The sequence below is a fragment of the Amphiura filiformis genome, chromosome 1 (assembly GCF_039555335.1).
Source record: "Amphiura filiformis chromosome 1, Afil_fr2py, whole genome shotgun sequence".
Classification (NCBI taxonomy): Eukaryota; Metazoa; Echinodermata; class Ophiuroidea; order Amphilepidida; family Amphiuridae; genus Amphiura; species Amphiura filiformis.
The window spans coordinates 57,231,706-57,258,619 of record NC_092628.1 but is presented as its reverse complement, the minus strand read 5'-3'; the positions used below and the strand labels follow the sequence as shown (position 1 = coordinate 57,258,619).

Sequence of the window (26,914 nt, the reverse complement as noted above, 5' to 3'; positions counted from 1 at the left end):
TGGGTTTGCAACCATCTGGGCCTTCACATTTGCTTAGCTAAAATGCATGCACAAAAAGAGAATGCTTACCTTAACACCATCAAGGCGTACCAATCTTGGGATGTCCATCTCCTGGCATCCACCCTCTGCACCTCCAACACAAGTCTCACCACCCACACCTTTGACCCCATTGCTCTTGTACAACCCCTTATGTTCCTCCACATGGCTTATTCCATAACATGCTTGCAAGAACAACCAACTGTTAAATGCTGCGAGTATAAAACATACTATTGAATTCACAGAGACCCAGTCAACTCCGGCCATTGCGAACGAGATCTGACAACAGACTAAACTCAGGTAGCATGGTGTACAAGGTCTACCCCTGAATTGATGACGGGATTCGGATTCACTCACAGGCTTCCCATTGATCGTACTATTTCAGCAATACATACATACACGATATAGCGGTGATCTGCATTCGTTGGATGAGGTATTGGCTCTGTGATCAGCTCCAGTTAATAATAATTCTTGTTTGTTTGTTGGCTACCCTGCACGAATTTTGTGAAATGAAACGGGTGTACCGTGCATGCATACGATACGGTCCCAAACGTCCAGTGCAAAGTGCAGTTTGTGCAAACACCCCTGTACTGCAGATACACGCATGTCTAACACAAAAACATCGAGTGTATGTTGTGAAACAACGAAATTGTACTGATTTTGATATTAGAGATAAATTACTTCCGCAAACATAGCAGAATAGATGCGATATCTCAATGTTTACCCGGCTCACCTCAGTCAGATGTCGGTGTTGCCATATTAAGTGAATTTTGTAGATAATCACTTGACAGGTGTCTGTGCGTGAGTAAACAGATCAATTAAATTTAGGGAACATCCAGCAAGAGATAAAATGCGTTACTGCCGGGCTGCTGCATAGTATTTGCATGCTGGAATTTTTATGTTCAAGTGCTTATTATTTTTGTTGTTTTCAAAAACTGGACTTCCTGATTCAGTGAAGACTGAATGAATAGAAAAGGTCTATATTCCCGTCTATATTCAGCTACCCTGCACTTGGCCTCTCTGGCCCCGGAGGCCTCGCACTCTCTCCTGACTCTCTCCAGAGTCTCGATCTGCTGCATGCTATGCTGCCCTCTACCCCCAAAATACTGCTTTCTACTGAAGATAGCTCCCGGTTTAGCTGGACATGCTGGAGAGCCAGGAATTTGACTTATTTGTAAAATTTGTGTTATCGAGTCACTCTTTCTGCCACAATTTTATATCTTTTTTCTGTTCTCTCTATTACAATTCCTGATTCTTTTTTATTTAAACTTAAAAAAGTTCTTGCCCAATTAAATAATGCTCAAATTGCCAATGGCATTTGTTTCGGGGAAAAGCTGCAATTGACCTGGGTTTTGAACTTTCAGAATTACATCTTCAGGGGTCTATTTGGTTTAACAAGAATATTCGTAACAAGTCAAAACAATTGTTTTTCTACGAATCATGGTTTGAAAAAGGTATTTCAGTTATTTCTGATTTGTTATATGAGGATTTGCCATTTCCTGTCCTTAAATCCTTTGATGATCTTATTTTATAATATGATATTTTTCTCAGGACAGAAGGAAATACAATTTTCTCGTGAAGTGTATTGTTGAAAAGGAGTTGCTTGATGAGGCCACTACAGAGGACTGTGAGCTAAACCGTTTTAGTATTTTATCTAACGACTTGATTTTGGCCCCTAAAGTTCCTCGTTACACTTATTCCATTTTGATTGATAAAACTCCTCAAACAAAAAGCTCAGCAATTTTGGAAAGATCTTTTCAAAAAATAAGAGGGATAATGAAGAAATTGAGTGGGAGCAAATTCATATTCAAAACTTCACAAACACGATTGAGACTCAACTCCGAACATTTTATTTTAAAATGTTTAAAATGTTTCACCGTGCTATTGCATTCAATGAGGTTTTTTTTTCAGAATAGGAAGAAAATGCTCCACTCTGCTCATTTCTTCGTGTTTTTTGTGAATGTTCAAAGGTGAAACCAGTCTGGGAAGCACTTTGTTCTCTGGGAAGAATTTTATTAATTCTAAACTCCACACTGATGATAATTTTAGTAATTTTGAATTTATGTTTGGAGTGCACAATGATGATTTTCTTACGTGTATTTTTCTTTGCTATAAATTATATATTTTTATAGGCTATATCTATAGATCCAAATTTTCTAATGTTTGTTTGTTTGTTTGTTTGCTTAAACGGTCGCTCCGTGTGGAGATACGCTTGGGTCCTGATGGGACCAGGCTCAAACAAAATGCTCAAGCCATGTTAAAAAGCCTATAAGCATGCTGGCCTGTATGTGATCCCTTCTTTCAGGGCTCTTAAATTATTTCTTCTTTCAAAGAGGAAGATTGGGTATAAAAAAGAAAGGAAAGTTGGGAAAGCATTTCAAAAAGTGTAAGGTTGATTTTGACCTGTAGATGGGATATTTTCTTTGTATTTTAAATTCTTTGATTTACCAATGGGGGGGGGATAGGGAGCCGAGAGAGAAGAGGAGATGAGCCAAAATCATCATCGTACCGTCGGCCACCGTGAAAATGCTAATTTTGGCCCAACTTGTTTTAGCATTCAAATTTCACATTTTCGCACGCATTTGTCCCGGTAAAGATATTTTGGTAAGCGGGTTAGTCCCCCTTCCCCTTCTAATGTTATTTCTATACCGTGCTAACAATCAAGGTTTCATTCATGTATTTACCGGGCCAACTGGCCGGCCAGCCCGATAAAAGTCGCTGAGTGCCCACTCCTAGTCCTCTGTAATAGATCTAGAAACAAACTAACTTACGTGGAGAGACCGTGATTCTGAGATTTTAGTATCAGAAGAAAGTTCATAATTATTTTTCTCATTACTACCGCAGAATGAGTTTAGGGACCGTTCACAAACACTTGTAAGGGGGGATGCAAAAAAATTGCATCGCAAAAAATTTTTCGGGCCCCCCTTTACAGACCTCGAAAATTTCAGGCCCCCCCCCCCCCTTTTTGACATTAAAAGTATAGGTCAACCCCATAGAAAAGCATATAAACTTAATTTTTCCAGGAAAATTTGTGGTCATTTTTTTCAGTGCCCCCCTTAGGAGGGTCAAACATTTTCAGGGCCCCCTTTTTGCATCAGGCCCCTCCCCTTACAAGTGTGTGAACGGTCCCTTAGGAACAAATGTATCATGATCATACCCCCCCCCTTTATCTAGCCACCCTTTTGACATGCAAAAAAACATTTGTCCCCTTTTGACATGCCAGAAAGTATTTGTTTCGATGTTGGACCTCAATTTTTTTTAAATATATGACCTGTCCATCCACCCTTAAGAAGTAGACCGTATGTAAAGGAATGTGCAATCATCCTTTAAATCAAATAAAAAGGAAACGGCAACACTTACTTAAAGAGGTTACTACAGCGCATGTGTAGTTACAGCACGTAGGCAATCACTGGCCGGCCGCAGGTGCGAAACAAATTGGTTTTCCGACGGTTCATCATCCATCGGCGTATACACAATATCATATTTTGGTATTAAACATCAGCAGTTATAAATCGCACGATTTTAACGGGGATTTTAATCAAACTAATCAAGCAATGCCAGATTCATCATCGATACCGCGCACAAAACAGGTAACAATCCCGGTATATCTGAATGTTCAATTCATATGATATTAATTATTATATTTAATGATTCAACATGTTGATAGCCCCTGGCCCTGCGCAGGCCCGTACGCAGGGGGGGTGCGGGGGTGCATCGCACCGTTGCAAATTTGCCAAAGTGTACAAAAAGTCCAAAAATTTCAGAATTTGCGAGCGTAGCGAGCAAAAAAATCAGGTTTTTTACGGGTTTTTCGTCAAAAAATGTCCAAATTTTGGGGAAAAAGTCCACTTTTCACAAAATCGCCCCCCTTGGGAAAAAGGTCCACTTTTTCAAAATCAGCACCCCCAAACAAAATCCTGCGTGACCCTGCGCATTATATGAATAGCTGATTCACAGCACAGGTTCCAAATCCTTGTGAAAAATTGTGCTAAAAATAAATAAAATTTAATTGATTTGTTTAATTTAAATTTATTTTATAAAATAATGCTCACACCATCTGCTTCGACAAGGATATGCAAGGCCAAAAAACATGTATATCCGATCGTCCCCGCCCTCACCGATTTCTGGAGATTTTCAAATATTTTTGTTATTATTTACCGTATTGTTTGTAATAAACGCCCCGGGGGCGTTGCATTTTTCCAAAAGGGGGGCGTTTATTGGAAGTGAATTGTCAGTGAAAAAAGCTTAAAAATCGTGTTCAATTTCCCGATGGTGCTCCTATTAAAAGGAGGGATTTACACTATAGATGATGGCGGCGCCCACGGAAAATGATATTGTCGTGGGGATACAACAAAATTACACCTGTAAGTGCATGGAATTAGTGAAATTCTACCATAATTAGGCAATGAAATGGATGGGAGTTGAGTCATAATAGGTTTTGTCCATTCAATTTAGCGATCGTGACTGACATGACTGATGCAAGTTTTAAGCTTACCTACACGATATGTCATGGAAATGTTCGCATTTTGTCAATTTTAACAGAAAAATTGGAGGGGGGCGTTTATTAGAGGGGGAGCGTTTATTACAAACAATACGGTAGGTATGCCAGGCAAACACATTTGCTAGTCAGCCAAATTCGCCGACAATGTCAATGCATTTTTACATAGAAATTTAAAACAACTGTGCCCGAAGAAAGAAACCTACATAAATATGTTTTCTATACTTCACTTGACCCAAATATATGATTTTTTATGGTGATAAGTCACTGCACATGGAATTTTAGAGGATTTTGATAGCAGTTCCATTAAAAAAGCTGCTATCATCATGAGATTAAGATCTAGAAACACCCCCGAAATGCTGTTTTGGGGAATTTTGCTAGCTGAATCTTTATGACATTGTTTGATGAAAGTCAGTCTTTGACAAGATGTAACTTTGCTACGGAAAGTGCTATGGAAAAAAGGTTTTCAGTTTTGGCTTTGTTTACTCAAGGGCTTTAATTTGATATATAAAATGATGCAGTTTGATCGGGAGTTCAAACATGATGGTAAATTTGAATTCACCTAGCATACCTATATTATTCCTATTTGCTCTTACATATTTCTAAAATTGTTGTGATGACAAGACATGCTAAGAAGATCTTGGTTATCATTTATAAGCACATTGTAGGATGTAGGTATGAGAGAGGTAAACCTTAGTTAACACATTTGCTAGTCAGCCAAATTCGCCTAGACCGGGGCCCAAACACAATACATATATTTACATAGAAATTTAAAAGAACAGATTGGACAGCCTGCAAGGAAACCTACATAAATATGTTGTCTATACTTATACTTCACTTGACCCAAATATATGATTTTTATGGTGATGAGATACTCGCACATGATGGAATTTCAGAGGGATTTTGATAGCAGTTCCACATTCACTCATATAGTCTCTTTTGCTCAAATAAAAGGGGTTCCTCAGTTAAGCAATGGGAGAAAATTGTCTTTTTTCACTTTCAACTTCAATAATTATAAAGGAAAAGTCTTTTATTTTTTGGCTCACTCTTAAGGGCTGGGGTATGAACATTTGGACAGTATTTATTTTGGGACATTAGAGCACATCAGACATATCGAATTGCATTCTGAATACGAAGAATGTCATTCTGATATCAAATAATTTTGATTTTTGAAATTAGCAATTTAATACACATTTTATGGCAAATCATTAAAATTGATATTTTTGATATTTAACAGTACTTGAAGTAAACTTTATAAATCTGATGATTTATACTTTAAAAAGTGTATGTAGGTGGGATAAAAAGCCGACGATCAATTGAAAATTTTGACCTTTCGTATTGAAGATATGGATTTTTTCCCCAAAACACCAAACAAAAATAAGGTCTTTTTGGGAAAAAATCCATATCTTCAATATGAAAGGTCAAAATTTTCAATTGACCGTTGGCTTTTCCTCCCTGCTACATACACTTTAAGAATATATCATTGGATTTATATAATTTACTTCGAGGACTGTTATATATCAAAATTTGAAAAATATCAAATTTTTATAATTTGTCATAAAATTTGTATTATATTGTGATTTTCAAAAATGAAAATTATTTCATATCAGAAAGACATGCTTCAGATTCAGAATGCAATTCGATAGGTCTGAGGTGCTCTCATGTCCCACAAAAAATACTGTCGAAACGCATAAACGCTCATTTTAGATCCCTTAATTGTCTCATATATATATTAAACTTTACTTTCCCCGATTTTCAAGGAAATCTGATGAAAGACCTCGTCGTACAGGAGCACTAAACACCGCAAGATATTCCCAAAATCTCACTAGATTTACGGCGAAATACACTGCCATGCACCCTGTGTCATTAAAGTAGCGTGCTGTAGACGGCCCTCACTTGATAATAGTCAGTGCGATTGACTTGGCTCAAACGGTATTTGCTAGAAATACTTTGCCAGATTCTATGCTCTAAAAAGGAATCTGATTGGTTACAAAATGCAGTCGTACCGTGGGAAAAACCATACCCTCTTCCGTACAGCCCTGCTTAGTGTGTTGTGTGGTAATGTATGCATTGTGCATTGACCTCGAACGCCTCTGTACACACAGCGTGCACACACTGTTGTCAAGTATAATTTATTTAAAGAGACTTTCATAGGAAAACTTTTCCATATGGGTCTGACATCCGGGAACATTGTCCCCTTCGTCCCCTTTGCACAAGCGTGCGCATAGCAACCAGCTCGAGAAAGGGGAACTGCACATGCGCACACTGGTTTTACAAGGCTGTTTCCCCTTTGTGACGTCAGCCCAAGAGAATAGAAAAGCTGCTATCATCATGAGACTAAGATCTAGAAACACCACTGAAAGGCTGTTTTGTTAGCTGAATCTTTTTGATAAAAGTCAATCTTTGACAAGATGTAACTTTGCTACGGAAAGTGCTATGACAAAAAGGTTTTCAATTTTGGCTTTCTTTACTGACAGGCTTTAATATTTTTAATGATGCAGTTTGATGGCAAATTTGAATTCACCTATCATACCTACACAATACACATTGTAAACACTTTCTTCAAACCAGGGGTAGGGATTTGGGGAAATAACAAAATTATCTGCGGGCCTCCCTGATTAGATGTGGTGTTGACAAACACTTTGCAATTGCAATTTTACACAGAAATGAATGGTAAAAATAACACAATAACAAATAATAAGGACCTCCCTCACTGATTTTTGAAAAAGTCCGGACGATATCTACATGGTATTTTTGTTACTTGACCTAATCAGGAGGGTCAATATTATGTGGAATAGGGGCACGTGGGGGGGGGGCATGTCCCGCACATGCCCCCCCAATTGATCTCAAAATTTAGAAAATCCCATAGGAAAATTGCCAAAAAATCAGACCCGGTGCCCCCAGACACGAGCCAATCCTGATATAAAATTGGATCGATTGAGCCCATATTTATTGGTCGAGCTATGAGTTTTAAATATTTTAAAACTCATAGCGAGACCAATAAATTTGGGCGTAAAGCATCCATTTTGGCACAGCGAATTGGGGGGGGGGGCAAGCAATTTTTGGCAGACCACTTTGATAATTCACCACCCCGGGGGTACACATTATTGCACAGCCCCTAAGAGGAGACCATGAACATCTATCAATCAATTATTTATTCAGTTTATTCTGGATCCTGTGATTTAAACTCAAATGAACTAAAATGAAGGCTATAATAGCAGTTAGCTATTGGAACTGACTGAATCCCCAGAAGAGTCAGAGGTCTGGTTTATGTTTTCAGTGGCAAATTTTGGACAGGCAGTTTTGTTGAAAATGATAAGACACAAGTCAAATCCTAGCGAAGACCCTGCTTGCAATACACAATATAAACCAGGCTCATCTTTATTTGTCTGAATTTGTTGCCTTTGTTCTTCCATCTTTCATTTTATAGGGTGCTGCTATCATTGATGGCATTCATACAGATATTGTGTGCACAGCATTTGATGACCAAACATTACTTGTCATCACACAGTATCAAAAACTTGGAACACTGGTAAGTAATATTTCAAACTTCGGATTGTGAAGGCAGGTGAGATGGCAAGAGCCATATTTTTTCAATAAACTGCATGTACTTTTTAATATTAATACATTAAAATCTTAAGGGGGTACTACACCCCTGTGGTAAATTTGTGAATATTTTTGCATTTTTCTCAAAAAATAATAACACACTGGTAACAAAAGTTATGTATATTATTGTGGCAAGGAATCCAATTACTACACTGAAATTTCAGTGACTCAAGACAAGCGGTTCAGTATATATGATAGGAAATGAGGTACATCCTAGCGGTACCTTAATTCTTATCATAAATAACGATCATAACCAATGAAAACCTATTTCAAATATCGCCTTGCTTGCTGAGATCTACATTGATTGGTCAGGCTAAGTAGCCACTTACACAAACGCCCGCACAAACGGCAAGACAGTGAGACCACGGACGTGATATATAGAAAACTCGTCTGACCCAGAATCGGTAAAATTGAACTCCCACAAAATGCTGGGAGCTGGGAGGCAACTTGCCTACACATTGGAAGGGTCCATGTATCGGGTTTATTTAATGTTGTATAATCTACATTACCAGTCGTTCTCCATGGACCCGAGGGAGGGTCTAACATACATGTACTACAACATTTATAAAGCACCTTTTCAATTGAAAAAGTTACAAAGTACCCGTAAGCAAAACACAAAAGGTAAAAAAATAAAAAGTTTTATTGCTTTTAAAAGGGCATTTCGTGATCCACAGCCTCATCCAGATTTTTATATCACTGGAAACCTCTGGCTACATAATGTTTATGTACAAAATATTTCTTGCAGATTAATTCGTTTAGCAAAGATATCGTGAAATTTGATAATACACATAATCATGCATAACTCGCAAACGCAAAATCGGAATCAACTGAAATTTTGGGATTATGCTTTTTTCCTGGATATGTACTGAAAAATGTCATAAAAAGTGGATGCTAGGATCACGAAATACTCCTTTAATTAGTTGTATTCAAATTACAATAGCCCACTCAAGTGGAGACTTTGTACATTTAGTTGTGAGGTGTATAGATTCACCATGGGTGGAGCTAAGCACACTAATGGTATTTTAATTTTGAAGAATTTTGACCAAAGTGTTCTTATAAATGTAGAGTGTTGTTTTACTTTGCATAATATTCTCTCATCATCTCATGCTTGCTTTTCATCCTCTATGACAGGTCCAGGTAACACGAGATGCAGATTTACCTGAAGACAGAAACACTAATTTTACATCAAAGGTTCTACTTGGAAAAGATGAGGTGAGAATAATTGACACATTCCAATAAAACCACATTTTCTGGAAGTGGTAACTAGTAAAGTAGGTTTGTTTGAAAGGAAACAATGTGCCACATCCACCTGAATGCAGTCCTTGCAATTTGTGGAGTCATGGACTTCTTTAAATTTTGTTATATGGCTAAGCTATGCAAAATAATGCTTATTCTAATTTGAGTTGGATTTTTCCAGAATATACACTTGCAGTCATGGGTGTTTGCCGAAGATGTCAATTTTTGCATATAAGGCTAAACACTATGATTTTGTCCCAAAGCTGTCATGCAGTTCATATTGTGAAAGCAATTCTCCAGTAATTTTTCTTCAAAATTTCCCCATAAAGACTGCCAAATGGATTACCTTCTCAAATTCTTGATTTGATCTTGTTTTGTCTCACAACACAGTCATCAGGTGTAGCATTTTAATTGTATTTCCTAATATTTATACTTGCATGTTAATGTGTTGATTCAATGTAACACATTTTTAAGTTTGAGTGACAATAGGCCTACTGACATCATGCATGCAGTTCAGAAAAAAGGGGAAGAAAAAAAGTGGCATGTTGCATTCGATTTTAAACATTTCATATGCCTTAAATATATATGTGACCCAACATGAGTAAATAAGGCGCATTGAGGGAAATTAAGATATTCATCTAAAATATGACCAACACAACTCCACTGATTGCCAGAGTCAAGATCCATCAACTCAAATTTCTCGGCCATATTCTGCATCTTGAGAGCCTGTGAAAGAATATGCCCTTTATATTCCACCACATGGGAAGAGGAAACCGGGACAATCGCGCACACTGTACTTATAGTATGTCCAGCACCTCCTGGGAGATACTGAAGGGATGCTGCAGCCAAAAAAATTGTTTCACTTGTCCAAGATCGCAATAGTTGGAGAAAGCTTGTAGTCACCTGCTCCGCAGCCGACTGATGATGATGATGAAGATATTCATATTTTTGTAATCTGCATTAACTAATGAACATTTTGATACCAAAATTGACATGCTACAGCATTCCTGTCAAAAGAAAGGAATGATTAAAACAGAATTTTGCTGCCAACATTAAACAATTTTGACCTTGTTTTACATTTGTGCTTATAATGTCAAAATGGTGTTTTCCACAATGCACCTCATTTACTCATATACTGGCTCACATAACATTGTTTACTCAGAAGCATCTTCTCAGGTTTTTTATGAAATTGACAAATCTCTTTTCTTTTCTTTTCTTTTTTCCAGCCTTTAACTCATGTTTATGCAACCAATATAGCAAGTAAAGTATGCAACACACCAAACAGTAAACCATTACTACTGGCAATGTCCTTGAAGCAACACAGTCCAGCAATATTGAAGACATTACAGGACCTGATTATGGAATACCAGGTCTGGTGATAACATGTTAGACTTGAAAGAAGGCCAGGCATGGTCATTATAAACACTAGAAATGTGGGGTTGAAATTAATATGTGTGTAGATCAAATCAACCCACCCTTAGATGAGGAAGGTCCAAGGACGAGGAGTTTTTCACCAGTGATCATTTTATACTTCGTGGCAAAAACTATACAGCTGTAAATAGTGTTCTTAAATGGTCATGAAGATACTTGCAATATCATTGGTTGCTGATATCAAATCATACATAATGGGTAGTGCATTCAAATGTCATATTGAGGTCTCAATTTTGGCCTTATTTTATAGTCTATGTATCTACCTCCAGTCAGCGGCAATAGCTTTGAAGTTCAGCGTGTGCTGCGTTGGCTTAGCGTGGTTTCTTGTATGTACATGCACCACTTTGATCGTGTGCTTATATAAAAGTATGTACACACGCCAACTAACGCTAAGATAACATAGAACACACTGAACTTCAAGTTAGTGCCACTGACTGGAGGTAAATAGACTATAGGCAATTGCATTTTGTGTAAGCTGTTTCACTGGTATGTGGCTCTATTGGGATTAGAAATGGACATGAGTCTTTGTTACCAATGGAAATGTAGTATATCTCAAAGCTTGCAATGATTTTAAATTGAATGTGTAATGGAATGTGCCCCCCGACTCAAAATAAAACTTCCAAATACACAAAATGATATATTTCCACTAATTTCAAGTGTTAATTACAAAGTTCTACCAACAAATGCTTTTTAGTTTTACCGATGTTTTGGGGTATTTTTGTTAAAAACAGAGAGGGAAAAATATTCAATTGGCTAATTTCTCCAAGAGAAATGTGCACTACAAAACCAAGCAGTTTTGAGACATACTTTTTTTGCCTTTTGTTCCAGATTTTGTACGTGTGCATGATAAGTTCCATGCTCATGCCCATACTCGACCAGTTTTGTTTTTGTGATTAAAAATTGAATAAAAAAATGATTGAATTCAAAACTTTGCAAGTTCAGACATTACAGTGTAAATATTATTAAAGTATAAATTTTAACTGATTCACACACAAGCAAGTAGAAAAAAGCAATCCGCACTGATGGGTTGCTGGTAATTGATGTTTTTCCGCAAATCGGATCATGTGAATCGCATATTGAGCCCAAGTCACATGACCCGATAAGCTTCTTGTAGGCAGGAGGTAGGGGTTTTTACAGTGTGAATTGTTAAGCATGATCATGTGTACTCGCCTGAAGCAAGGCATTTTTAGAAAATAGATCTTCAAGCCAAAAGCTTGTGGAAATCACTGCGGGCCTGCTGTCATCAAGACGGCCTCAGTGCCGACATCAAAATCAATCCATCCCTTCTTTGGAATTACCAGAACCATTTTAATTTGCAAGTCTGAATCTGAGAAAGTATAGGTGTCAATTTTAAAATTGAATTTGGGCCCTTAAAATTCACGAGTGTCCTTAGAGCCCGAATAACTCTACCATTTAAAAGTTTTACCTTATTGTCATTATCGCACATATTTCCAATACTGTGTAAACACCATCTGTATCTGCACCAATTTTCTTTCAATTAAATCTTGGTTACTTTCAATATCTTATTCACATTGTGAGGTATCCAATCAAGCCAATAAAATTTGGCACATTTCTGTATGTTTTATAGCTTGTTATGAAATAAATGCAGAAGGCAAATCCAATATGCATTATCTTCCTAAGTCTTCAGCCATGTTGATTTCAATTTGTGCATGCTTGATGTTATTATATAATAGTGTGCAGACAGAGTAGGCCTAATGCACATCTTATGGATTATGGGTCCAGATATATATCTCACTATTACATTTTATTTGGACTTTCTTTCCAATTTAAGTAACAATAGAAACAATTATTCAGCTAATGGTTACTCCTTCCAATATAAAGCCATGGTCAACTCCTCATTTTTCTCTTTTCCTGCTCCAGTAATATTTAGGTAATAAAGGTATTTTCTTAGTCCCTTAGCCAAGTTGTTTATGCCAAAATGATGGTATCATGTGTTATATACGAGGATAGGTGAATGGCAGAGGCTCTTTGAGGACACAGTAGATCAGTAGTTCCCAAACATTTTTACCTGACTTACTTTTTGCAACCACAAACCATTATATAGTGGTTTATACCTATAGATATCCAGGGGTACATGACAGATGAGACCAAAGTTTGAGTTGTCCAGTCTACTCAACTATTAACATCTAGTACAAATTTACACATGCAAACAAATCGCACACAATTCACAATGTTGACTTATACAATATGAGGCAACTTGACCTTAAATTACTTCAACATGTTGAAAAGGTGCTTACTGCCAGGGTTTTCTTTAAGCATTTTGCTGAATGGGTATTTTTAAATTTTTTGGACCCTTTCAATTGTGAATTTTTCCTCAGAAGGGTCCAAAACATTGCTTAACCCTAACGCTCCTGAATGCTACAAAATACTACTTGATATATGCGCTGTTCGTGCATGCATCCCACGTGGTGTGATGACGCAATCGCCCTAAGTGATATATAGGCACGGTTTCGCTGGCCAGCGAAGCCCAAGACCCGTGGCAAAGTGTCGCCGACCGAGTGCTTGGCATGCGAGGTGTTTCGGGTACGAGACCCACACCAACCAAACTTCTGTTATTCTTCTGGCCACCTCTGAGACGTACCTTCTTTCCCTTCCCGTCGCCAAAAAGCCCTTAGGCGGTTAGGGTTAGGGTGTATTTTTAATTTTTTATATTATTTTTGAAGACATTTTCAACTTTCAACAATGTGTGTGTTTTTGCAGCAGTGGCGGATCTAGAGCATTCAGAAGGGGGGGGGGTATATTCTAGAAGAAAAAAGAAAATGTAAAAAATGCCCCCGAGAAGTAAGAAACTTTTGGAAAACGAAGACCTAATTGAAGCGATTTGGTGGACCATTTTGGTACTATTAAGGGATCTGGAATGAGCGTTTTGACAGTATTTTTTGTGGGACATGAGAGCACATCAGACATATCGAATTGCATTCTGAATACGAAGAATGTCTCTTTAATATCAAATCATTTTCATTTTTTGAAATTCACGATATAATACAAATTTTATGACAAATTATTAAAGTTTGATATTTTTCACATTTTTGATATATAACAGTCCTCGAAGTAAATTTTATAAATCTAATGACATATTCTTAAAGTGTATGTAGGTGGGATGAAAAGCCAACGATCAATTAAAATTTTTGACCTTTCATATTGAAGATATGGATTTTTTTCCCAAAAAACATGGTTTTTTTTGTGTGTTTTGGGGAAAAAATCCATATCTTCAATACGAAAGGTTAAAATTTTCAATTGATCATCGGCTTTTCATCCCACCTACATAAACTTTAAGTATAAATCATCAGATTCATAAAGTTTACTTCGAGTACTGTTAAATATCAAAAATATCAATTTTTAATCATTTGCTATAAAATGTGTATTACATTGCAATTTCAAAAATCTAAATTATTTGATATCAGAAGGACATTCTTCAGATTCAGAATGCAATTCGATATGTCTGATGTGCTCTAATGTCCCACAATAAATACTGTCCAAACGTTCATAACCCACCCCTTAATGTGTAAAATTTGCAGTCCATGGAGCCTTTCGTGGATGGCAAGTTTTCCCTATTATGGTAGGCCTATAAATTGTGTTAAACATAAATTGGCAAATGTTGAAAGCAGAAGTGAAAGTTGCCATTTGTTTATCAACTACGCAGGGGGATGGTCCCCCCTGAGAACTTGTAAAATTTTGCAAAATGAAGATCTAATTGAAGCATTTTGTTGGACCATTTTGGCACTATTACTGTGTCAAAATTTAAATTTTAACAGTTGAAAAAGCCGAATATTTGCGAAATGACGGTCCATGAAGCCTTTCGTTGTCACGTATTCTCTATTATTGTAGGCTTATAAATTGTGTTAATCATAGGGCCTAAATTGGCAAATATCGAAAGCAGAAGCGAAAATGGTCACTTGTTTATCCACTACGCATGGTGTCCGAGGGGGTATTCCCCTGAGAGGGAAAATTTTGCAAAATTAAAGTCCAATTTAAGCCATTTGGTGCATCATTAAACAGAAAAAACGGGACCCTAACTCAATTTGCAAAATTTTCAAACTGACACTAAACAAAACATGCATGGATCGATGCTGATAAAATGTGATGGGCCCTGCATATCGGGAGTAGGTCCTAAATGCCAAAAGCCGAGAATATATGCACAATATCGGGTGTTTCGCAGCCGACTGATGATGATGATCAGGTGTTTCTCTATTCAAATCTTGCAATATTTGAACGCGTACGTTTTCAAGATTTTGTACGCGTGTACGCGTTGGGACTTTGGATTTGAAGGGGTCCGCAAAGTGCCTGAACGCGTAAATACACATGTTTTGTGCGTTAAAGTAAACCCTGCTTACTGCTAAATCACGATTAGCGTGAGAAAGTTGATGCTAGCTTCATGATTCTCATTCTGAACGGTTTTGCTCACGACCCTTTTTCAAATGGCTCGCACCCGCCAAAAGGATTGTGACCTACATTTGGGAACCACTGCAGTAGATGGTTGGCTATTATTCACCAGGTCATATAATAGTCTAATAGTCTACTTAGTGTGCATTGTGTAACCTTGCTGAACTGTGAATCGATCAGTCCTGTTGTCACTGTGCGAATGAGATTGGTTTGAGCCTAGGCATATTGTGGGCTGTGGCTGCATTAAATCATTTAACACATACAGCCAGTAACAAAATGAAAATATAGGCCTATATCTTAGTGTTTTAAGAGTTTTACTTCATGACAGGGAGGGCAAGATGAGAATTTCATCAGTTTCAAGTTTGCACAAACCACTCTACTAAATATCATATACCTTGTTCGGGGACCTTGAATTCTTGCACTCCAAAGAAAAAATACAAATACTGCAGATTCTTTTCCACTTTTATTATATTTAAGTACAATTATATACAGGAAAGTTACCTGTGTATTAAAATTGTGTTAGTATAAATTTGTGAAACTGTGATGTGATCAAACAAAATATAAATTATATTATAAAACTACGTAGCGATCTTGCTGTTTAATTAACTCAAAAACAGCTGTAACATAACACTTGTTTTTATTTTGTCTGATCAAGTCACATGTACGTACAGGGTAAGTAAATTTCCTAATTGTATAAAGATATGTGCCATGCGTCAAACTTTACATGTATACAAGCATTAACACAGAAGTGATAAATAGTTGCACTTATTGGTTGACCCATTTAGCACAGAGCGTATAAAAGATGTGGAGACTTCACTTCCTCTACATGCTCTATGATCACATATTTGGAACAATTGAAGAAGTTAACTTAATAATAAATAAACAATAAATGCAGGATTAATTAATACTAAGTGACAGTTTGCAATCTGTTTCAACACAATACTCTATATAACTGTATTTTCCCTTTTTTTCTAATAAATGCTCATAACTGAAAATACCATTGAAATATTTTCAATGAACATTTACATAATATACCAAATTAAAAATTAAATTCTATAAGATAGCACACACTAAAAATTCACCCATTGCGTGAGTCTGCCATTTGCAAGGAGAGCCTCGATCTGGCAGCATGCATGAATGGGAATTGAACCAGTCATATAACATTGCGTAAAGTTACGTAATACTTCCTTTCATATCTATTGCCAGTTAGGCTCTCCCGCATATGGCGGAACCATGCAATCTAGGCAAATTGGGTTTTAAGTATATCACCACTATATACCATTTGTGTACCTCTACATTCATCTTTTATGGACAGTTTTGAGCATACACACAAAGACCCATTTCCCATATACTTGCCTAAACTTGTGTAGAAAGCCAAATTGGGTGGTTCAATCACAGATCCTATACATGTAGATACATAATTGGGTTTGTGGATATACCAGCCAGCAAAAGTAGGACATTGTGAATACAAAATGGTAATCTGCGTATTTGATAAACAAGGCTACTCATGACATATTAAACATATTTATTTAAAAAACAAACAAAAAAACCCAATATGATTGGCTTTCGGCAGTGGGGTCAATCCATCATAAAAAAAAAATGGGGGGGGGGCAAAAAGTGGGTCATTTTGCCAAAAAGTAGGGCCTCCTCCACTTTTTTCGACATTCTCAACTGATCTTGTCTCATTTATTTTTACATCTGCAACTGTATTCCAATGAAAATCAATCACACACACAAAAAACTTTGCTGAACACTATACACTTTATAACCCTGTGAGCAATACTTCCTTTCTTACAGAACCCTTAATTGGTTAGAAACATGGTATTACTATCATCATCTGAGTAACCAATCAAAATAGTATTTCATCAATTTTAAGCTTAATCCCCTTCAGCCCTACAGATTACAATCTCTGAGAGGCTAGATGCAGGATATGACCCTCCTTGTAACCAATCAAAATAGTTCTTAGAGGCTGGTAATTAGGTCGGTAGTGCCCATGGAGTTAATATTTCAGAAATAACATTACAAGAAAGCACCACAACCACATAATTTATATGTGCACCTACAAAGGTATAAAAAGTATTTCCTGTTTTAAGCACAGTTATTTCTGCCCAACAGGAGTGCTTCACCTTCCAGTAGTACATGTATTAAAACAGTGAGGAGCCAGTGTTCCTAAATGATACACTGGATCCCCAAGCACGGGAGAAGGAAACTGAGAAGACCCAAGTTGGAGGTAGCAGATACAAGACAGCACTGTCACAAAGAAAGCTGGGAAGTCACTGTAGTTCCCAGAAAATTACTCCACTTGGCCAAGTATCTAAATACTGCATTGAAAATCAAGTGATGAAATTCCCTGTTTTCTGTCAATTCTGAAGATGGATACATACTAATTAATTTGTTGAAATATGCAATCCTCGGGTTGCAGCACAAACCTGTCAAGCACTTTTTCAAATAAGTCAATTATACACTAAATTATGAACATTGTAATGTGTTCATGAATAGGTAAGGGCATTGGACACCTCAGAAATGCAGTACTGTTACTTATAAAAGTCTGGTCACAGTACACATTAAGCCTGATTGGACATTCAGAAATGTCTGTTACCTTGGCTTTACACATATTACAATGCTCATATCCAGTATACAAGTTACGGATTTGGAATTAGCACTTCACAGGTTTGTGCTCCAAGCTGTTGATATGTGCTATTTAGCAACTATCGAAAAGTGATTCAAACACAAACATACTTAAATTTTCAAGTTGCATGCAAGTCACTAATCCTCCCTGAAAGTAATCCAGTAACCAAATTCCCTTTACATTTGTGTTGCTATAGCTTTCTAACGGATAAGAAGATAAACAATAAAGCATGTTTAAAATTTTCATTTGTGTCACAAATGTCTGTTCACATCACTGTTATGCGTATGATTTCCATCAATTCTAAAAAAGATTTCCGGCTAGGTTTTACAATCAGGTACGCCACCCACAGGATGCACTTTATTCTGTGAGTATGCAGCATTCTCAACATAATCAGAGGGTGTATGAGAGGAGTGGCATACCAGATTCTGAAGTTATGCCTACATGTAATTGGTGTCTTACAGCATGAGCATCATAGAGGGTTGTCTGTGTAGTAGTGTTCAGTGGGGGTTATTAGCGTGACAAAACAATCCATAGATGTGATAGGTGCCTTGGATTTACAATACGTATGCTACCCACAAGCAACACTTTATTCTGTGAGTATGCAGCATTCTCAACATAATCAGAGGGTGTATGACAGGAGTGGCAAACCAGATTCTGAAGTTATGCCTAATTGGTGTCTTACAGCATGAGATTCATAGAGGGTTGTCTGTGTAGTAGTGTTCAGTGGGGGTTATTAGCGTGACAAAACAATCCATAGATGTAATAGGTGGCTTGGATTTACAATACGTATGCTACCACAAGCTGCACTTTATTCCATGAGTATGCAGCATTCTCAGAATAATCAGAGGGTGTATGACAGGAGTGGCGTACCAGATTCCGAGTCTGAAGTTGTGCGAGATTGCCATTTGGATGAGTAACAGAAGGAAGACAGTCAGCAAACTGAAGGCATACCTGTTGGTTGCTGTGTCCCACCGACTCAGTAGTGGAGTATCCCAACTGAATATCATATCCTATACACCAGTGTTTTTAGACTGAGTGACTGTTACATTATGTTGTGACTCACATCAAGGTTTCATGTTTTCACATTCATTCCCTTAACTTCTATGCTTGAACTCGACATCACTGAAGTTTGTAACTTCAAACACATAATATATTACAATCTATGAAAAAATAAACCAGTTTATGGTGTCCCTAGACACCTGTAAATAATGAGAAGAAATATATGTAGAGCAATAAGACTGGATATAAGAGAAGAGGTTTCTTATGTGCCAATTCATCCTGTATTAAGAGTGATCCTGCACTGAAGGCTGCCCATATCACACCACCAGCCTGAAACAAACACAGAAAGGATGTATTTAAATGTTTTATAATATTATAGCAATGAAAAAGGATTGTTGTTGGGGAAATTCATTCAAACTGGTTTTCTTTCTACACAATATCTTTCAGTAAAAATGCTATTTTAATAGAATATTAAGCTGTGATTATACAAATGAGGCCATGCTTCTGTATTTGACCCCAAAGAGTTTTCTTCTTATAATCCGAAAATAAATTAGAGCACATGTTTATTCTGGCATGTGTTTAGTATAGGACTGCCATAATACACAGGCAATGTTTTGGATATTTTTCTCCTTGAATAGATATGTTTGCTTGAATAGATATGTTTGGTTTGGTTTTCATATAAGGATGTCAAAATTGAATTTGCTGACAAGATGATTGTATAGACCTTTAAACTTCATTGGATACCACAGTCATAAACACAAATGTGGCTGTGAAATACAGATATTTTTCCTTTTACTCATTGATACTTACTTTGACCAAAAATCCAATGTACGGTATTGAATGCACTAGAGGTAACACAGACGCTGTGATTATCAGTGGCAATAATGAATACCCTATCACACCAAGACACTGTGAATAATTAACCTGCAACAAAACAAACAAAAAAGAAGCTACATCAGAATCTTGAATTTGACAACCTTGGACACAGATGATGTGATATCTAAATAGAATTTTGTTGCTTGTGTTATAGGGCCTAGCGATGAAGTTGAATCTCTATTATAATCAAGGTCAAAAATTTCAATCTTTTCTGTGATCTTTGCAATTCTTTTTTAGTTGATTTATTTATTAATACTCTGCTTTCTGTATTTATTTTTCGGTCAAACACTTACATGTAACTCTGGATAAAATTGCTTTTAATGGATAGTAATTTTACAAACTGTAGGACAACAATATTAAAGCTGATCTTTTATACGCGCATAAAAGATGTTGAAACTTGGTGATCTACAATTCCCTTTCTCATAGCATATGGCTAGGTTGAACTTGTTCACTCACTTATTAGTAGTATATGAACAAGCACAAACTACATACAGCACATTATGCAAAGAAATTTAAATCTATACTGTCTTCAATGTGAGTGAGAATAACCATACTTTTATTCCAAAGTCACATTCAATATAATGCTTTAGATTTCCTTCATGCATCTATAAACATTTATTTGAGTCATAAAATGATGTGAATAGCCATGATTTCCATAAATCAACCTTACTTACCTCTCCTCCTAAAACTCTAGCCAACAGGAAAATAAGTAGTGAACCAAATATCCAAATTGTGATTATCCATGATACTACCTGAAAATGAAAAATAATCAATAATTATTCATACATAAACTAAATAAGACAGCGTTCAAGCTTTGACTTACGTTTGGTGGCCAGAATGGCGGGAACTTAAAGTGAAAGATATCCTACTTAAAGGAACATTTTCTAGTGTGAAATTTTGTGTAGAAACTGAATCTGACATAAAAAATGCATAATTAACAACTTGAAAATTTTCCCCATAGCACTGTACAGGCATATTTCTGCCCGAAGTCCTCAAATTTGAGCAAAAATTGGCGCAAAAAAAATAAGTTTATTTTTTGTCAGTACATTAAACTGAGTCAAGTTTTATACCACTATTTAACTATTGAAATACTGAACAAAAAGACACAAAAAGCATCTCAATAGCTCATACCATTGAGGAGTTATGGCTTTTTCAAGCTCAAAATTAGGCGAACATTGCATTTTTTTCCAAATCAATTGTCACCCTGACCCCCAACTTTCTAACCCTGTTACAAAAATAAAGAAATATCACAAATGTACCCTTGTCACATAATTAGCATAAACAATTAGGCACTACTCAGTAGCTTTCATGTTAATACAGTCACAGGAAATTAGCAAGTCAACATTTTTGTCACCCCAAAACGGCCATTTTCGGCCAAAATTGGACCAAAATCTGAAAATATGTGACATGTTATCCCTAGAAACATTTAAGTAATCAAGAATTTTGATTGTTTTCACCCCTAAATATTTTTTTCACACCCGTGTCCGCCAAACGTAAGTCAAAGCTTGAACGCTGTCATAAACAAATGACTTCTAATAGCAAGATACAGATAAGATAGTTTCCCAATTTGTTTTGACTTATCTTGCTGAGAAGTTTTTTTGGAGTTTTTGTTAAGTTAATTTTGATTTAGTTTAGATTTTGGCAGGAAAACTCTGAATCCAAACTGATCACAGACAGATACCAGGAAGATAAACTTTCTTGACACAATTCACCTACAATGTATACTAATTATGCATACTTACTTGACTTTTTAGTTAAATACTGAGCTGCCTGCAGCCACTTCACTTATATTTCTATCTCACTTCTATTTCACATCAAAAATCTAACTATAGAAAAATTATTTTATTTGTGAACATCGTGAAACATAATCTTTGCATGGCTGTGCGTAGTAAGCTGTTGTACGCAGATAACCTCGCTAATATGGACGCGTAAAGTAGCGTTGTACGCTTGTGTATTAGCATGATTAGTCGCAGAGTAACAAGCATAGTTGAATGTTCCACGATGTACACAAATTAAATAATTTTTCTATAAATACAAGCAACTTACCCTGAACTGTCCATAGACTGAGATCATTGCAAATAATAGCACCACCAGTAGAGGGCCCCAGAAGTCTGGATTATCTCTTAACACTTGCCGTTTGAAACCCAGAAACGGACATGGAAAGATAGCACACCTGACTTTGTAGTAGATGTCTTTGAGATCAATGTCAAGCTCCTCTCTGTAGAATTAGATAGTTTATATTAAAAGATATAAGATAAAAATGATTAAAAGAGCAGAGGTTAAATTGCATTAATATTATCATACATGAATATCGGGTGCAAAAGATGACCTGAAATTCCCCCTCCTACAACAACAAACATTATACACAACTCAATGTATAAGGTCCTGTGTCACAACCTGGGGTACCTTTGTGTTACATAGTAAAAAAATTAAATGGTTCAAACATTTTATCTACACATCTCATTTGAAGTGGTTCATCCTCCTGAGCATTTTGACACCTTTTTTATGGAAATCGGTTAAAAAATGAGAGAGTGAGGCAAAAACAATCACAAAGTAGGGAGGATGTAACCCCACCTCTTTTTCCACATTTACAATCATTTTGAGCAAGTATTGGTCTTTTAAATGAACTTCTGTATTTATTTACTTGGTTTAGATGTCTGGGAGTCCATTTAGACATTTTTTTACTAGATTCAAATTTTTAATGGGGGGTTTTAATCAAATTTACGATATGAATCCCTCCCCCTAATCCTCCTCCCCCTAATCCTCAGCCACCCTTGGCACATTTCATGGCAAACGTCATAAGAAAACAATTAAAAATATTTTAAAACAGGATAAAAGCATGAGTAATTTAGAATAAATTAGCCTCAGTTTAAGACCTAATTGAATCTTCTAAGTGAAGGAATACTCAAGAGACAGTGTTTTGCACATCAAAATGTAACAAAGCCACCTTTTTGGGTACCCCAGTATATGACACAGGATCATAACTCTTTTGTAACTGGTATAGCATAGTTTCCCTTCACATACCGTCAGAGTCTTAGCCAGAAATCAGAAACCACCCGTCCAATCTAAACCAAATATAAAACAACTTGTCTATACCCGTGGAAGGGTCACTGGGTTCAAATTTGTCCTGATTTGGCCTTTACATATCACTTTGAATTAGTCCCAAGTTCATATACCCTTAAAATCATCTGTTTTAGAGCTATCACATCTGTAAAATCCATTAAATCTACCCGTCTAAAATTAGATTAGCCCATCTTAAAGACCGGCAGACGTATGGCTGGCTAAGACCTTGCATACCATACTTCTTTTTTCTTTGAGTCATGAGTAACTGTTCTTTTAATTAAAAAATAGTACTTGATTATACAATACCCTGATAAGTTACTCAAATAACTTGCTGAATGAGCCAGTAGTTCAGTACATGTAGTCCATGATAGAATACCCAAGAAAAGCCATACAAAACTTCGTCAACTTGATGTTTTGATTTAAAAGTTGTTCAGTGTACATTTTGACAACAAGTGTCACTTTTGTTAATCAAAGTATCAAATTTTGTGTGTGTGGGTTTTTTTTGCAAAGCTTTGTACAGAAAAATTCACAGTGTTTGATGGAATATACTAGCCCTGCCTGAAGTGACCAAATTTTTAGCGGGCAGATTCTCATCACAATAAACTTGGTACTCACAATAATGGTGTGTTATCATCATCATCAGCCTCTTCTACCTCTAGTAACCATCCATAGCCTTTAGTCTGTAGGAATTGTGATGCCTTGTTTGACTCTTTGTTCCCTGTGGTTGATGTGTCTGGTGCAGCACTGTATGTCATGTCACCCAAGTCCAACTTAACATCTTCACTATCTGAATCAGGAAACACAAAATGTACCTAGACATTAAGAAATTGAACATGGTAACAAATATGGGATAGACTAGACTTGTTATCAGAGAACTTTGGCATCCTCTCCAGGCTCCTTCCCCCATCCCTGCTGTGTGTAGGCTACAGGACTAATGTTTTCCACATAAACCACTGAAAATCATATCCCAGTCTTCAAAAATATTGCGATATCAAAGGCAATTGAGACATAGCAAAATGTTTTAGTTAAAATGTTTTGATGGCATTTATATGTTTGTAAGATCTGGCATTAGAAATTAGCTAATTTTACAAAAATGTACATCAAGTAACATTTATGCATTTTTGTTCCACATGCACTGGTGCATGTAATTTTATTTTGTAAATCAACCCCTGAAAAAAGATATCAAATCAAGGAAATTTTCTGCATTATGAGACTAAGGCCGTATAAAATTAATGTTTTGGTTCTCGTCCAGAGGATTTTCATGAATTGATGAGGAGGGAGGTGTTTTTTTTGTTTTTTTTTTTTCAATGTAAAATTAGCATTGTCAGTAGTTTTCGGTCTTCTCCAACAGTGCTCGAGGAAACGATGAGGTCCATTTTTTTTTTTTTTTCAAATGTGAGATTCTGAGGATAAACCCCTAGAGAACCACAAAAAGACTTGGAAGTGATGCTTGTTCTCTAATAAACTTATTTATATGTATGAAGATTTCATAAATCATTCCAAAGTCTTAAAAAATTGAAAAATCTAAAAAAAAAAAAAAAATCTGACAAATCCCAGAAATTGAGGCGGGAGGGGACGAGAACCAAAATATTAATTTTACACGGCCTAAAGTTGGAGGCAATTTGTAAGAGAAATTGTATTTTGCAATACTTAACATCACCAGAAATCATTCACTTTTGTCGGCTTGAAATTTTTGCTAGTCGGATTCGCTGAAGCATAACACCATGTAATAAAGCAATGGAAGCTCAGAAGTAAACACAGCTGAACACGACGGGTGATCGCATCAAAAATATTGCTAAAATTGTACTTCAACAAAATTTTAGACTTCAAAATAGGCAAATTCAAATCAAAAGATACAGTTGACTAATCGAAAAACTTTAAATTTCAACATTAAAACAATAAATAACAAACATGTGGTGCAAAAAATGTCAACGCTGTCTGACCGAAAAACAATAGCAGCATACTCTAGTAGGAACAGGCACATCTGATACTACATGTACTTGATAATAAAAAGGCCCTAAATCTGTGCAACTGAGAACACTATATTTGGAGAAAATGATGAATAAAACCAAAATTAATCTTCTTCAGATGCTCTAGTTTGCATTGCCATCAGATTCAATGCTTTAGCAACCAGAATGCAACATTGGCTTCACTTTTTAATATTTTTTGTGTACATTGTAAGATATGCCTTGGCAAAAATCATCATTTTGGTCAAAAAAATGGGTCAAGAAGGGGCATTTTGGGGAAAAAAGTCAATTTTGACCCAAAATGCAACTTCTTACAAAAGGGAGACTATAGAAAAAATATTAAATGCGTGTACATCGTGGAACATTCAACTACGCTTGTTACTCCGCGACTAATCATGCTAACTAGACATAGTACACACGCCTACAACGCTACTCTATGCGTCCATATTAGCGAGGCTATCTGCGTCCAACTGCTTACTACGCACAGCCACGCAAAGAGTATGTTCCACGATGTACACAAATTTGATAATTTTTCTATACAATATATCCAGTCTGGACACATCACACTTCATGTGTGATATGTCCAGCTTATCTATACAAAGACAGTGTACACGGATAATTGTTTTTTTTAAAGACTTGATAATGATATAGACTATTATTATGAAAACAGCGTTGCGGATATAGTATCATCACCGGGACTGAGAAATGCGACATTTTCGATGTTTGTACCGGGCAATTTCAGACACGGAGACTCCACGGAGATTTCTACAAATTCGTACAAAGGTAACCAAAGGGTTGGGGATCGCATTTTTAACTATCACTAAATGTTTCGGAAATGAGGTCGGCTAAAAAGTAGACCGTTTCGGGGACTGTAATTGTGGATGTCACATTTTGAACAGTGAGCGATAAGTGACCAATTTCATGTTCAGCACAAGTGTTTATCCTTACTCAGGGTATAACTCTAGCATCATCGTGTGCAAATTTGAAGCTGGAGTTCTCGAGCAAATCCTCACATGATCCACAATTAGATATTTTGCTATACTAGCGACGACCATTCGAAAACCGGCCGTGATTGGTCAATTCTCAACACATGATGATGATGAACAAAATAGGTATGCTAGGTGAATTCAAATTTGCCATCAAACTGCATCATTTTATATATCAAATTAAAGCCCTTGAGTAAACAAAGCCAAAACTGAAAACCCTTTCCGTAGCAAAGTTACATCTTGTCAAAGATTGACTTTCATCAAACAATGTCAAAAAGATTCAGCTAGCAAAATTCCCCAAAACGGCATTTCGGGGGTGTTTCTAGATCTTTTGTCTCATTATGATAGCAGGTTTTTTTAGTGCTGTAATCGATAAGCTTTCTGGGTATCGATATGTCGGGAGGCAAACATCCGACATGTCGATACTATTATCGATACTCACGCAGTTTGAAACACGGATTTGAGTTTACCAATTTTATTATCAGTAAGTTCCAGAAACAAGTTAACAACAAGTGTATTGAAGCCTAACAGCTAAAACTACATGGATCATGCATCAAACAAACGAAAGTGGTATTGCAAATCCGCAATTTTACTATTTTGAGATAATCTAAGCATGTGTGCCATGTCGTTTGTGTATCGATACTGACATTGAGTGTTTCGACATGTCGGAAGTCTATGTATTTTCCGACTATCGATACTTACGACAATCGATTACAGCACTAGGTTTTTTTAATGGAACTGCTATCAAAATCCCTCTAAAATTCCATGAGCGAGTGATTAACACAAATATCTGTGCATACTCAAGTTAGCTCTCATGATCTAGAATTAGATATTTTGCCTATAGTAAAAATTGTAGCTGTAAGGTTAAGCTTACCTGTTGTGGTTGGAGATACAAACTCAAATTCATCTTGTGACGGTGACGTTGCAAACCCTGCCTCTAGACCGGCACTTCCACCGTAAGTTGATGTCGGAGGCTTAGTATATTGAGGATTGTAAGAAGGATCCATTCTGTATTGTTTTCATACGAAAAGTAAAGAAAACAGAGCCGCTAAATGGGAGAAAAATACGAAGAAAAATATCGATGTGTCTCGCAAGAAATGTAAACCGGAAATGTTGTTGGCAAAATGAAATGCATGATGGGAAGGTATTTTTGCTTTTTCCTTAAAATTTACAATTTACTTCA

At 36.5% G+C, this 26,914-nt stretch overlaps 3 protein-coding genes across 3 annotated transcripts in view; 1 reads left to right on the top strand and 2 right to left on the bottom strand.

Moving 5' to 3' along the window:
* LOC140149565 (transmembrane prolyl 4-hydroxylase-like) overlaps positions 1–779 on the bottom strand; it is a 163,192-nt gene extending 162,413 nt beyond the window's left edge. Inside the window, exon 1 of the mRNA XM_072171647.1 lies at positions 70–779. Within this exon, the coding sequence (XP_072027748.1) occupies positions 70–303 (234 nt within the window). The 5' untranslated portion in view covers positions 304–779. The remainder of the gene's footprint in view (positions 1–69) is intronic.
* A 2,696-nt stretch (positions 780–3,475) lies between these two features.
* Positions 3,476–12,452, top strand: LOC140149555 (proteasome assembly chaperone 3-like). Its single transcript, XM_072171636.1, has 4 exons — positions 3,476–3,626; positions 7,965–8,066; positions 9,272–9,352; positions 10,603–12,452. Exons 1-4 carry the CDS (start codon positions 3,591–3,593, stop codon positions 10,753–10,755), a joined length of 372 nt encoding a protein of 123 aa, XP_072027737.1. The 5' UTR covers positions 3,476–3,590; the 3' UTR covers positions 10,756–12,452.
* Positions 12,453–15,661: 3,209 nt separating this feature from the next.
* Positions 15,662–26,858, bottom strand: LOC140149545 (protein YIPF4-like). Its single transcript, XM_072171627.1, has 6 exons — positions 26,606–26,858; positions 23,394–23,565; positions 21,762–21,933; positions 20,390–20,467; positions 19,650–19,763; positions 15,662–19,169 (listed from the first exon to the last, which is right to left on the bottom strand). The coding sequence occupies exons 1-6, from the start codon at positions 26,736–26,738 to the stop codon at positions 19,032–19,034; spliced, it is 807 nt and encodes a 268-aa protein (XP_072027728.1). The 5' UTR covers positions 26,739–26,858; the 3' UTR covers positions 15,662–19,031.
* Positions 26,859–26,914: the final 56 nt, after the last annotated feature.

Excerpts from the sequence above, each read along its gene's own strand:
- LOC140149555 (XM_072171636.1), top strand. The coding sequence starts at position 3,591 with ATGCCAGATTCATCATCGATACCGCGCACAAAACAG. Across the intron at positions 3,627-7,964 it reads CGATACCGCGCACAAAACAG|GGTGCTGCTATCATTGATGG; the intron begins GTAACAATCCCG and ends TTCATTTTATAG. Across the intron at positions 8,067-9,271 it reads ATCAAAAACTTGGAACACTG|GTCCAGGTAACACGAGATGC; the intron begins GTAAGTAATATT and ends CCTCTATGACAG.
- LOC140149545 (XM_072171627.1), bottom strand. The coding sequence starts at position 26,738 with ATGGATCCTTCTTACAATCCTCAATATACTAAGCCTCCGACATCAACT. Across the intron at positions 20,468-21,761 it reads CAGTCTATGGACAGTTCAGG|GTAGTATCATGGATAATCAC; the intron begins GTAAGTTGCTTG and ends TTTCATTTTCAG. Across the intron at positions 19,764-20,389 it reads CTAGAGTTTTAGGAGGAGAG|GTTAATTATTCACAGTGTCT; the intron begins GTAAGTAAGGTT and ends GTTTTGTTGCAG.